This window comes from Globicephala melas, chromosome 2 (assembly GCF_963455315.2).
Source record: "Globicephala melas chromosome 2, mGloMel1.2, whole genome shotgun sequence".
NCBI lineage: Eukaryota > Metazoa > Chordata > Mammalia > Artiodactyla > Delphinidae > Globicephala > Globicephala melas.
The window spans coordinates 177,507,439-177,520,743 of NC_083315.2; the positions used below are offsets into that span (position 1 = coordinate 177,507,439).

General features: G+C 45.8%; 1 gene segment (V, D, J or C); it reads right to left on the reverse strand.

Moving 5' to 3' along the window:
- The window catches only part of LOC115849941 (immunoglobulin heavy constant mu-like), a 122,737-nt gene extending 109,432 nt beyond the window's left edge, over nucleotides 1–13,305 (reverse strand). Inside the window, 2 exon segments of the C gene segment in view lie at nucleotides 12,860–13,156; nucleotides 13,260–13,305. Of these exon segments, the coding sequence occupies nucleotides 12,860–13,156; nucleotides 13,260–13,305 (343 nt within the window).

Consider the following 13,305-nt stretch of genomic DNA (forward strand, 5'->3'; position numbering starts at 1 on the left):
ATAACTTCATACGGGTTCTTGTATCATCTTTACACCTTCGAGCCTTTACCATTCCCTAAATATGGGTTATGTAGTCAGTTTTTATGGTTATTTTCCATACGACTAGGATATACTTGTTTCTGTTCCATTTTATCTATCTCTCTGTTTTATCTAATTATTTATTATCAATGTCCACACTAGATAAAAAGGTACAGGAAACACAGCTCACATGTTACAGCCCAGCCTGTGTCCCGATATTTCCAAAGGTCCCCTGAGCAGAGAATGCCTGCAGTGCTGTATGGACATCAATTTCCGAATATCAACATGACTCATTCTATTCAAGTGAAAGGAGTTGCTTCACACAGGACTGGAGAGATTGTCAGGATGAGAGGAATTGGAAATCCATCTGATGCTGGAAAGCAGATTTAAAGTTCAACAGTAAAAATTATTTATGTCATTAAACGATTAAAAACTTGACAACTAATAACAGAAAGTAGTGACCTAACCTTCAAATAAAGGTGTCATGGAGAAATATTTCTGTGCAGCTCTTCCAAAGATAGATGGGGAAAGACAGACAAGCCTGATTCCATGAAAAAGTCTCAAGATTAGAGACAAGGAAGTTCCCTGGAATCATTGTGGATGAGGCTTCCGGGGTGGCAATGATCCAGTGGAGAAACCACAGCTTCTGAGAGAAAATGCCTCCGTGACATCCTCTGCACCTGCCCTGAAATGGGTCCTCTTGTTTCCTGGTGACCCTGAGCGCCTCCTGGTGGTTGGAGCGGCCCCCTCAGGGAGGGTCGTGTCTGGACTCATCCTGACTTCTCACTGAACCAACTGGAACAGTAACACAGGGCTGTGTCCTAGGTCATCACGGAGCTGAGCTGCAGGGAAAACTGAATTTGTGAGGTGTCTCTGGAGGTGGAGAGTCATTTCTGGAGAGACATCTTGTATGCTGTGCTATTCCCAGAAGCAAAGCACCCCAGTCTCCTCAGCCCTTTCCCTGGGGTTGAGGGATCCAGTCCCAGCAGCCAGCACTGTTTGTGATGGAGAATCCAGAGACTGAGCGGGTAAGGGAGAGGATCTTCAATAGTCCTGGGCCCGATTCCTGCACCAGCACCTGGGACACGACACCTGGGGAAGGAGAAACAAGGAGACACCCAGTTCACAGATGTCACCCCATAACTCCACCTTCCTCAGACCCAGGAGATAGTCACAGCTGAGGGATGCCAGCAAGAGGAGGAATGACCAGAAGATTTTCATGTTCATTTTGATCAATGCTTTGACTTTCACAGAGTTATGTCAGTGAAGATGAGAACCCTGACTCTGAGTAGCACAGGGGCTGTGCTTTCCCCTTGAGCCTGGGTGTGATGTGCAGGTGGAAGCATGTCTCCATATAAAGATGGTCCCAGCTGGTCCTTCTCTAGGGCTGTGGAGGAGGGTGCTGGCTGAGATCCAGGGTGGACACCACTTCATGTCACCTCTGAAGAATGGGTGATGTTTCTTTTCCAATACGATACTTACATTTCCATATATGTGTATCTGCGTCTATATTATAGGTGTACTCGTTGGCTAGTGTGGCCATTACAGAATAACAGACTGGGTGGATTAAACAACAGCAATGGATTCCTCTCAGGCCTGGAGGCAAGAAGTCTAAGGTCACGGTGTCAGCAGGTTTGGGTCCTTCTCAGGCCTTTCTCCTTTGCTTGCAGATGGACATCTTCTCACTGAATCCTCAGATGGTCTTTTCTCTGTGTGTCTGTGTGCATCCCAGGTTTACTTGTGTGTTCATTATTCCTCTTCTTAAGTGTGACAAAGACCCCTGACCACCCCTTAGCCAACACGCTCCTTGCAATTCTCTTCTCAACTACTCTTGACCTGTGGGCTTCTGTGTTTATATGTGCATGGCCAGGTTTTGTCAGCAGCCCTGCTAAGTGAGAATAATGAGAATCCCCTACCCTTGAACTCTGATCACCCGCAGTATTTGATCAAAGCCATCAAACCTCCTATCACCCACACAGTATCTGACCACCCTGGTCTCCCTTTAGCAAGAATCCTTTTGAGGCTATGTAACCAGAGTCCCCTTAGCTTGTATTTCTTCTCTTAATAATTTCCAGTCCACTCCACCCCACCGCCTTCTTGGCCATAAGTCCCCACTTGCCAGGCTCTATTTGGAATTAAGGCAAGTTTCCAAGGCTGCATCCCATATGCAGCAGCGAGTTTTGTCTTCAGGTTTTGGGTGAGCTGCATATTGGAGACATGAGTATCATTTCACCGCCCATGGCCATATAACGCATGCCTGAATGAAGCTGATGTCTCATGTATATTTTCCCTAAGTCCACTCACAGCCATTTGTGCGTAGGGACACTAGACTGTTCCTCAGCCCTATGCCTGGGACTACTTTAAACAATCGCCAAGAATCACAGAAATGTGAAAAGCATGGCAGTAATTTGACCCCAGAAAGTTCTCAATTACATGACGGGAGTTGAAACAAGAAAAGAGAGCATCACCTTGACTGACCTCAGCTGGGAAAATGTGTGTGTGTGTGTGTGTGTGTGTGTGTGTGTGTGTGTGCGCGCGCGCATGTGTCTTGCCTGATTCAAACAACCGGCCACATTCTTAATGTCCGTGAATGACCACAAAATTGACAGTATTTATTTTGTGGTGCTCATAAAAGCTAGAAGTAGGTGAATTTGCAGATTTGGAATCTGTGAATAACGAGGATAATTGCACGTGCAGTGTTGGAGCACTCTGGCGTTAGAGTCTATAACACTGCCTGCTGCAGAATTCAGAATGCTTGTGCAGGTTGCCTGAAAGCAGGACGGTGTGTCTCTTCCTTCCACATGTACAAAAACAAAACAACAATTAATACGGTTTAAAAATCTCATGTGCATTGTCAGGATATTTACACGTTTCACAAACTTCAGGCTGAAATTGAACATTATGGTGAGCTGCAGGGTTTTCTTGAGCTCCTTTGAGAAAAAGATAAAGAAATGATAAACAACCTTAACTCTTGAGTATTATATTTGTCTGTGCATATGAATATATATATACACAACTATAATAAAAATAAAAAGCAAATATGTATATGCACACAAAATTTTTTAGACACTTCATAATCCACAGCAATGAAACATTAGGATACAGAACAGAGTCTCTGGTAGAGGTCCTGGGCAGGAAGAGGAAAGCACAGGTTCTAACAAGAATTCCCTCCCAGCCCATATATGCACCTGCTGCAGGTCGCAGCCCTGTACTTGTTGGGTCCTGTGCGACCCCTGGTGGTAATGGGCATCCGTGCAGGGAGGTTTGTGTCTGGGCTCACACTGACTTCCCCTCACTGTGTCTTTCGCACAGTAATACACGGCTGTGTCCTCAGTTGTCAGGCTGCTCAGCGATAAGTAGACTTGGCTCTTGGAGGTGTCCCTGGTGATGCTGAGCCGGGACTTAAGAGTTGGGTTATAATATGTGTCTCCATCATTCCACATGATACCAACCCACTCCAGCCCCTTTCCTGGAGGCTGTCGGACCCAGGATACACTATCGCTGGTTAGTGAGAATCCAGAGACAGTGCAGGTGAGGGAGAGGGTCTGTGAGGGCTTCACCAGGCTGGGTCCCGACTCCTGCAGCTGCACCTGGGACAGGACACCTGTGGACAGAGAGAACCACGGTGACTCATGGGCTCAGATGCAGCTTCCCAAGTGTTCACGTCTGAATCCCTGAGACACTCACCTCTGGGAGCTGACACCAGGAAGAGGAAGAACCACAGTGGATTCATTTTCTTGCAGATGAGATTCCTGAAGCCCAGAAATTCTCTTCAAGCATGAGGAGAAACCCGAATTTAAGTGAACTGGTACTTTGTTTTTACCTTGTGGTCTAAGGGGATATTTGCATAAGGGAGGGACCTTTTTATAAAAAGCAGAAAGTAGTGAAGGGAGGTCCCAGTCTCTGGGGCTCCACCTGAGGAAGGTGCTGACTGTGCCCTCAGAGAACTCAGCCACACCTGGGGTCCCCCCCCATGCCTGGGGGACTCTGTGTCCAGGAATGAAATGATGCTGAAGGGCTAGTCAGGAAGCCAGCTGTGCTCAAGGATTAACGGCAGATTTGGGGAATAGACTTTAATCCCATGGATGTATATATTTCACATAAATACCCTTCACACATTCAGGGTCCTCCAAGATGTCAGACACAGACTCTTGTTTTTTCCTTTCTGCATTACCTCATGTTTATATCCTGGATGTGCAAGTATTTGAGAGAAACCATACATGTAATAAGGACATTGAATTCAGACAAAGTCAGGTAAAATTTAATGTTTATCACAATTCACAACGGATTTCGTGTTTCCCTTAATTTGGGTGAACATTTCCTCACCTGAAACAGTTTAAATGTTATCAAGAGTTGCTCTGTAGGTGGATTTACTCTTAACAACTAAACACACCATGTATTTTGTGGACAAGGTAGTCACTCTTGCTGTGATGGTCATGGATCCCGGCACTGCTGACATGGCCAGTAGCCTGACCTGCGTGTTTCCTGTGCACAACTGAGTGTCTGCAGGAACACCGCGAGCTTCAGGGCCCCTTCCTTACGGGTGGACGTTGAGGAATCCCCAGGGCTAGCAAGGTCTAAGAACAGACAGCTCCTGGAAGCTCCGCAGGACTCCAACATGCTGGGAAGGTGACCTGGTCACAGTGCACAGACTCACTCCTTGTAGAAGTGTTCATTTGTAACTCTGTCACAGCCAGTGACATCGGAGCTCAGGGAACACATTTCCGTCTGCACTGGGTAAGAGAACATGCATGATTCTTGGAAGTAAACTTACACAGTGAATGGCTTGCAGGGTATGAGGGCGTCATAGTCAAAGGAAAGCCCCACCTCCGGAAATGGGTTCCTTTGAAAAGTCCACCTGAGAGCAGCTCTCCAGAGTCCCTGGGTCAGTGAGTCCTGGGACTGTGCCTGAGGTCATATAAGTAAATGGTGCTGGAGAGCAGAACACAGCTCCATCCCATCTCACTGTGGGCACTGAGGATGTGGCCTCACCATCTGCATTTCAGTCTGCAAGGATGTAAATTGGGGATCACGATGGTAATGGTATGTCTGACATTTATAGTGGGTTTGCCAGGCGTGTTGGATTTTGACATGAGTGTCATCAGTGATGTTACTTCTTCTGGGAACCAGAAAGACCAATGTGAGTCCCCATCTCTGACTGACACCCTGTACATGTAGCGCTGGCTCCACTCCTGCACTGAGAGGCCACACCTGTGTGTCTGGGGCAGGTTACCTTTCTCTCACCCCAGTGATTTCATCTGTACACTGACTGGTGTCGAGCCTGTCGTCTGTGAGAGGATATTTACTCCATACTCTTTCACGAACACAGTACTATACTTCTTGTAGCTTTTCCAATAATATTTGCAGAGTAAATTAAATACTAAAGAATCAGCCTCCTTGAATGTTGATAATAGGAGAGCCAACCACAGTGATATGGGCAAGAATCACAGGACAAGTCTGGACCCTGTTGTCAGGACCTGAAAATTGAGCTGATATGCTGTGGGATAGGGGAGCGGAAGCGATGGCATCTAAAACCTGGAACCAGATGGGCCCATTATTCAGCAGGTGGAAGAAGGGCCTGCATTTGTACAGATGCCCCAGCATCTGACCTGCCCTTCTTGAGCTGGTGGATTAGAGGAGATCCATCCAAATTCGTGTTAACATAGAAGGATATATAACAGGTGTTTTATGTTTCAGTGGGTGGGGATGTGTTGTTAGGGTCCATTTAACCATAGGAAAAATGTGTTAGGTCACCAGAACTAAAAAAGTTATTTTTCCTTTGTGGAGATAATTGGAGGAAATTATGTCTGGAGACTGGATCATATGATAATGCTTGAGGGAATATCTATTAGAGATGCCCAGTGGGTGATGGGAAAGGAAGTGGGGAGATTTCAGTCATCTTGCTCTGCAGGTTACCAGTGATGGTCACATCAAGAGGGCCTGACCATCGTGATGGGAGGGAGAAGGGCTGATGGTGGTGGCTTCTTGGGGACCTTGTGGACAGGTCCTTCTGATGGTCTCTGTGTTTTACCTTATAAACTCTTGAGGGGATAAGCTCAGAATGAGGTGTGAGCTTCAGCAACATTGGGACCAGAGGGTTTAGGTCATTTAGTAGCTTTCCTGGAATCATTGGGCAAAGAAGAAGTGGGAACTATAGTTGGAAATCAGCAGCGTCCTCGTGTGATGTTTGATTTGTTGCCTTAGACGTTACTGAATGTGGAGACATTCACTGTCCTCACATTTCATTTTCTAGGTCTACTTGGAATCCATTTTCAAATGTGAGGGATGTAGATGAAACATTCATTATGAAACAACATGTTGTCTAAATTTTAACAGGAATAAGTAAAAATTATGGAAATGTGTTACTGAAATTGTAATTGTCAAACTCTTCTCTGGGGCAACATAAATTAAAATTAATAATAATAATTCAAGGTATTGATTTTGTTTCAACCATTGCTAAATCCATTGAATCATTCAAGTTACAATCATTCATAAACTCAGATCCGTCACGGGTAAAATTTATTGTTAGGAATCCGTCGCTCTAACTGATGAAATCTCACTCTCTCATCAAGGATCTGTGTCTCTGTGGACACGCAGCACAGTTCTCACCAGCAACACAGGAAGGAGGGTACATTGGTACATTTCTCTTTACCAGAAGAGCATCTCTGAAGAAGTCGCCCCTCTGTTTATCCATTCCATCCTTGTGGTATCAGAGAGAGACTTTGAGTGTACTGTGACATGTTCCCACATAAAGTTCCCATGGCTTAGGAAGTGAAAGTTTAACTTCACTTTTCATTGTAATAGAAACACAACAAGTAATATTTGAGAAGCATAAAAAACACATTTGAAATTTACCCAGAGGTAAGCTAGAGATTGGGAGAAAATATTTGCAAAAGACATATCCAGTATATCTGATTGTTATCTAATATGTTCCAAGAAGCCTTAAACTCAACAATAAGAAAGAAACAAAAGTATTAAAAAATGGGCTAAAACCCTTAACAGACACCTGACCAAAAAGACAAAGAGTTTGCAAATAAGGCTGTGGGAGAACATATGTCACAGGGAAGTGGCATTCCGAACAAGGATATATCCCTGAAAACTTACAAGAGTGGATCAGATCAGGACTCTGAGAACCTTAAACACCTGCAGGATGTGAAGCAGCAGGGGGGGGGGCATTCACAGCAGGTGGGGATGCAGAACAGGGTGCACATTGGGAGACATTTTGGGGGCTTCCTACAATACTAAACATACCCGTATCTATGTTTCAGCAGTAGTGCTCCTTTGTATGTATCTGAAAGACAATAAGACTTTAGTCCAGAGAAAACCCTGCGCACGATGCTCACTGAGCATTATTCATATCTGCCAAAATTTGGAAAAGACCAAGAGGTCCTTTCATAGGGAATGACTAATAAACTGTGTACATCCAGACAATGGACACTGAAATCTCACACCGATTTGGAAGAAATATCGAATGGTGAGATGGAAATGCAGAAAAGAGATGCCAGAAAAACACACCTGGCAAGGTGATGTCAGCAGAGTGACAGTAGCCGTGAGGACTGAGGATCCTAAGAAGTTGTACAGCGTGAGGCTGAACAGAAGACAACTTGGATTTGTCAGGAGGGAAATCTCCTCCTCTGCCCCTCTTGAGTTCCTGAGGCTGGACTCATAATAAAACTAACAAAGACAGATTGACAGGATATAAAATAACTTTTAATCATGTGCATGGATGTGTCATCAAAATGGATCTAGAAGTGACCAAAGCAGGCAGCTTTTATATAGTTAGAGAAAGATGCCATACTTCTGAGGAATTGACAGGACAAAGAAATGTATGTTATTGGTGCCCAATTAGTAGAACCTAAGCAGAGTTTGGGGGCGGGGTGGTGCATTAAAGAAGGAACATGGTTTGTTCATAGAGGCTTCCAGGCCCAAATTCCCATCTCTGGTGATGAGGGTGTCCTCCTCCTTCCAGATGCAGGGAGAGCACCTTTCACGTGAGAGATTAATTTCTTGCTTCAGGGGGACAGAAAGGAAGGTCGGACTGTCTCTCTGTCTTGGCGCTTTCTTAAGTCACTTTAATTCACAGCAATCAATATACAACGGAGGTGCACTTTGGGGTGGCCTACCCTGGGCCCCAATACTCAGAGCAACTTTTATTATTTTGTTTCTCCATTTTCACACCAAGCATGTGCTGCAGGTGGCAGTTCAGCTGCATCTAACAGACGTGAAGCTAAACAGCTGCCTGGATTTGTTAGGTGATGTGCTGGAGAGCACACATCAGGACACAGTGAGACCTCCAATCCAGGCCTGGGCTTCTCACCCTGGGCCTGGCTGCCCCTGCAGGGGTTCCTGGACAGAGGTGGGCGTGCCTAGTGAGGCTGCAGGACTCTTCCTGGAATGAGAACATGTGTGATTTTCCTGCATTTTAGTGCTCCCTTGAGAAGCTGTGGTGAAGAAAGGAGCATAGACTGGTTTTCAGCAGTTTTTGAAAATTCATGTTATTATCCACCTGACTGTAAACTTTCCCTACCAACTACATATGTGTCTATTGGTAATAGCTGTGACGATGAATATTTCACATAAAATAAACTGTGCAGTAGAACAGGATGCAGGTTTTATATAAGCATATAGGGATTCTATATAGCAAGGCACACATGTAGAAACACCCCCACCCACGTCCCTCTAACTGGCATCTTTCCCAGCGACCCCCTGAGGATCCGGGGCTGCTCAGCGCACTTATGCTTCTCATGCAAGAGGTTAGCAGCAAGTCAACAGGCAGCATCCTGGCAGGGACAGCTGTCTACAGTAGGGCAGGGCTGAGATACCACAATGAGGAAGGAAGAATATGTTTAACTCTTTATACATCTGATGGAATAGTTTTGAAACAGGTCAGTTTAGACTAGATTTAGACAAGGGAAATCCTGAATATCTAACTCTGACTCTCTGCCTTTCTTACCTGAGATAATATTTTCCCCATTTCAAAAACCCTTTGTAATTCAGAGACTGAATGTGTAAGCACAGAAGCGTGGGTCCAGAGAGGTTCCCCTGGGAAAAATGCTACATGGAGAGGAAACCCCAGACCCTGACAGGAAACCACCATTAACTACCGTCTGCACCTGCTTCTGGTGCCAAAAGGCAAAATTGGTGAGTCCTGAGTACATTCCAGAGGCCCTTACGGCCCGCTGCATCACAGGCCTCCTGTCTCACGTGCAGGGAGGTTTGTGTCTGGGCTCACACTGACTTCCCGTCACTGTGTCTCTTGCACAGTAATACGTGGCTGTGTCCTCTGTGATCACAGAGCTCAGCTGCAGGGAATACTGGTTCTTGGACGTGTCGCTGGAGATGGAGGTGTGGCTCTTGAGGGATGGGTTATATGCTGTGGCACCATTATAGCATATGATTCCCATCCACTCTAGATCTTTCCTTGGAGGCTGGCAGACCCAGCTCCAGCAATAACCACTTGTGATGGAGAATTCAGAGACAGCACAGGTGAGGGAGAGGGTCTGCTGTGGCTTCACCAGTGCTGGGCCAGACTCCTGCAGATGCACCTGGGACAGGACACCTGGAGGCAAGGAGAATCAGTCCCTGTGAGCCACCTACAGCCATAACCATCCCCATAGACCCATGCCTAACACCTGAGACCCTACCTTGGGGAGCTGTCACCAGGCAGAGGAGAAACCCCACAGCCTCATCTTCTTCTAGACCACAGCTCTGCCTTCCCCAGAGACCTCAGCCCTGCCTGAGGAGAGAGCTGTGAGCTCCCACAGCCCAAGGGTCCATTTTACCCTAGAGAATGGAGGAAAATTTGCATGTGGGGCATCCCTGTCCTTATAAGTGGAGAAGCACTGACTTAGGCTCCCCTGGGCCATCTGGGGCATTTGGACTCACTCAGCCTGTCACTCCTAGTAGAACACTTGTTCAGTGTGGGACGTTGGGATCAGGTCAAGTGATGGTACCTTCTTTCTGATCATTAGAACAAAGCTACACGAGATGAGTGGGTTACTATAATTTTAATTTCTTGTATTATTCAAGTAGCTATTTTAAATGATTATAGTTCTAGGGTTTCCCTGTTGGCACAGTGGTTAAGAATCTGCCTGCCAGTGCTGGGGACATGGGTTCAAGCCCTGGTCTGGGAAGATCCCACATGCCGTGGAGCAACTAAGCCCGTGCGCCACAACTACGGAGCCTGCGCTCTAGAGTCCGCAACCCACAACTACTGAACCGCGCCTGCCATGACTACTGAAGCCCACATGCCTAGAGCCCATGCTCTGCAACAAGAGAAGCCATGGTAATGAGAAGCCCATGCACTGCAACGAAGAGTAACCCCCATTCGCCGCAACTAGAGAAAGCCTGCGCGCAGCAACGAAGACCCAACGCAGCCAAAAATTAAAAAATAAAACAAAAAAATAAAACAAATGACTACAGTTCTCTCCAGACACTTTCTGAAACCCAAATAAGCACATTAAATATATCTAGCATTGCCAAATTTTATAATCATAATATATAAAACAATATTTTGATATCAACTTGCTACAAATATAATTCCATAATAGATGACAATCTGTCTCAAACTTCCATTTCATTTAATGTGAGTATTTATGACGTTACTTTTAACGGACCACTATCTCCAGATCAGAGACATGTGTTTCCTGATGTTGAGTTTTATGGTTGTGGCTTGTTTTGCTTTATTTTGTAGTAAATGCTTGCTTCACCTAATAGCTAAGATATACATGTTTTAATTATATTCCTGCAATTGGCATTTTCTGTTAATTTTATTAAATAAATCTTTCACATTTCCAATATTTTAAAATGTGTGTATAAATAAGTATATTCTGTTTTATGTTCTGTACATAATGCGTCTTATGAAATTAAAACTAAGCTTATCCAAAGGCACACATCATCTGTTACACTGATCTGTGTCTATCCCATCACCAATGTCATATGGTCTTATTTGTGTGTACATAATAAATCTCTTTCCACTTGTACAACGTCATCAATCATATCTGAATATAACAAAATCTAATGCTAGATTTGGATTTCTGAAGGTTCCTGTAAAGAGCTTCACACAGAACCTTCGTCTTCATCTCAGCCATCCTTGTAGGTCCCAGGCACACCCCTGGTCTAAGGATTTAGCCTTCCCCATCCTTTGTTACAGGTGGAGACAGAAATCAGGTTACAGAATGGATGGAAGCCAGAGACTATGGATTTGGGCGTGGGATTGATTGTGTCTCAGGGGTGTGAGCTTCATGACCATGCTCTCCATCCTCAGTTCCCTGTTATCTATATTGATAAACAGTTTTGGGTTTGAATGACCACTGGCCATTTCCAACAAGAGATCGAGGACAGTGGAGACCATCCCAGGACAGTGCTGACCATGTTCTCTCTGTTCTCTGCTCAGGGAAATGCACAGAGACTGAGCTCAGCTAGAGAACCTTGGTCTGGTGCTTAGATCCCAGACTCCACAAATATGAGAGGGACCTCCACCCCATCCTTTTGAGAGAAGGGAAACGGGGAGAAAGGAGCAGACAAAATCTAAGATAATTTGTGAGCAGAAAAGGGTAAAGTGCATGTTCACTGTGGTGACATTTACATAACATCCGGAAGATATGAGTGTATTGTAAACACAAATTCAACAGGGATAATTTTTCAACTATGGTATAGGTTAAGGGTCAGATTTCATTATTTTGGACGCAGATATCCACTTTTCCCTGCACCATTTTTGTTGAAGAGACTATCCTGCTACTCACATGGTATTGGAAGTCTTAGCCAGTATAATTTAGGTGAGAAATAGACATATAAGTCACCCATACCAGAAAGGAAGAAGTGAAACGTTCCTTGTTTGCAAACAGTATGATGTTTATAAAGGAAAGGAGAAGACTCCATATGAGAAACTGTTAAAACCAATAAATTCAATAACTTTCAGGATGCAAAATAAACACAATAACTATGTGTGTTCATGTATACTCACAACAATATATCTTGAAATGCTGACTAGGAAACAACCTCATTTACTGTAGAAGAGAGCATTTATGAGGTGGGCATCTTAGGGAAAGTAGGGGAATAGCAGAGAGGGGGCAGGATCAGGACTCTGTCACCTGGTTCCCGTTATCCAGGCGGATTCTCGTTGTGGAGGCTGAGACAGGTCTTAGCACGCAACACAGGGCTGCTTTCAGAGACCACCCAGACGTGACCCAGGCGGGCTGGGGCAGGTTTCCACTTCTGGGCTTGTGTTCCTTCCTGCCTTGTGGGGAAATAGGAGTCCAGTCCTCAGGCAGACTACCTCCTCATCCAGGAGACTAAGGGACTAATACAGAAGGGCAATCCCTGGACAGCAGTGTCTACCCGAGTGGATGAGGTCCCAGAAGATATCATGCTGCAAGGAGGGCAGAGACCCCAGGAGCTCATCATAACCCCGTGGGGTCATTCCCCTGTGCTGGCGGGGTGAAGGGACCATGAGGGGACAACATGTGCATTTCTGAGGTGAGAGAACCGTAATCAGATTGTGACAAGGAATATGGGGTCTGTAGGGGCCGGATGAAGGAGAGGTCTCATCTGCAAACAGAGAATATTTCTTCTCCCTTTAGTGCCTGCAGAGAGTGTGTGCACATCAGAGCCAAAAAGGTCACAGCAGGAAATTTCCCTGAGGGCAGCTGGCAGCTGGGAGTGGAAGGAAATCATTAACTCCAAGGGGAAGCCCCTTCCCTGTCCCTCTGCACCTGTCACTGGTTTAAGCTTCTATGCAGGCGGGTCCTGAGCACCCCATGCATCCCCCCGTCCTCTCTCCCTGCAGGGAGGTTTGTGTCTGGGCTCACACTGACTTCCCCTCACTGTGTATCTTTCGCACAGTAATACACGGCCGTGTCCTCAGATCTCAGGCTGTTCATTTGCAGGTACAGCGTGTTCTTGGAGTTGTCTCTGGAGATGGTGAATCGGCCCTTCACAGAGTCTGCATAGTATGTGCTACCACCACTACTACTAATACCTGAGATCCACTCCAGCCCCTTCCCTGGAGCCTGGCGGAACCAGCTCATGGCATAGCTACTGAAGGTGAATCCAGACGCTGCACAGGAGAGTCGCAGAGACCCCCCAGGCTGCACCAAGCCTCCCCCAGACTCCACCAGCTGCACCTCACACTGGACACCTGCAAACACAGAGACATCCTGGTCAGGAGACTGTCACACATCCACTGATTCCCTCACTCATATCCACTCACATCTCAGTATCTCTTGCTCTCCATAAATTACCTTGTAAAATAGTCACAAGGACAACCCAGCTCAGGCCAAAGTCCAT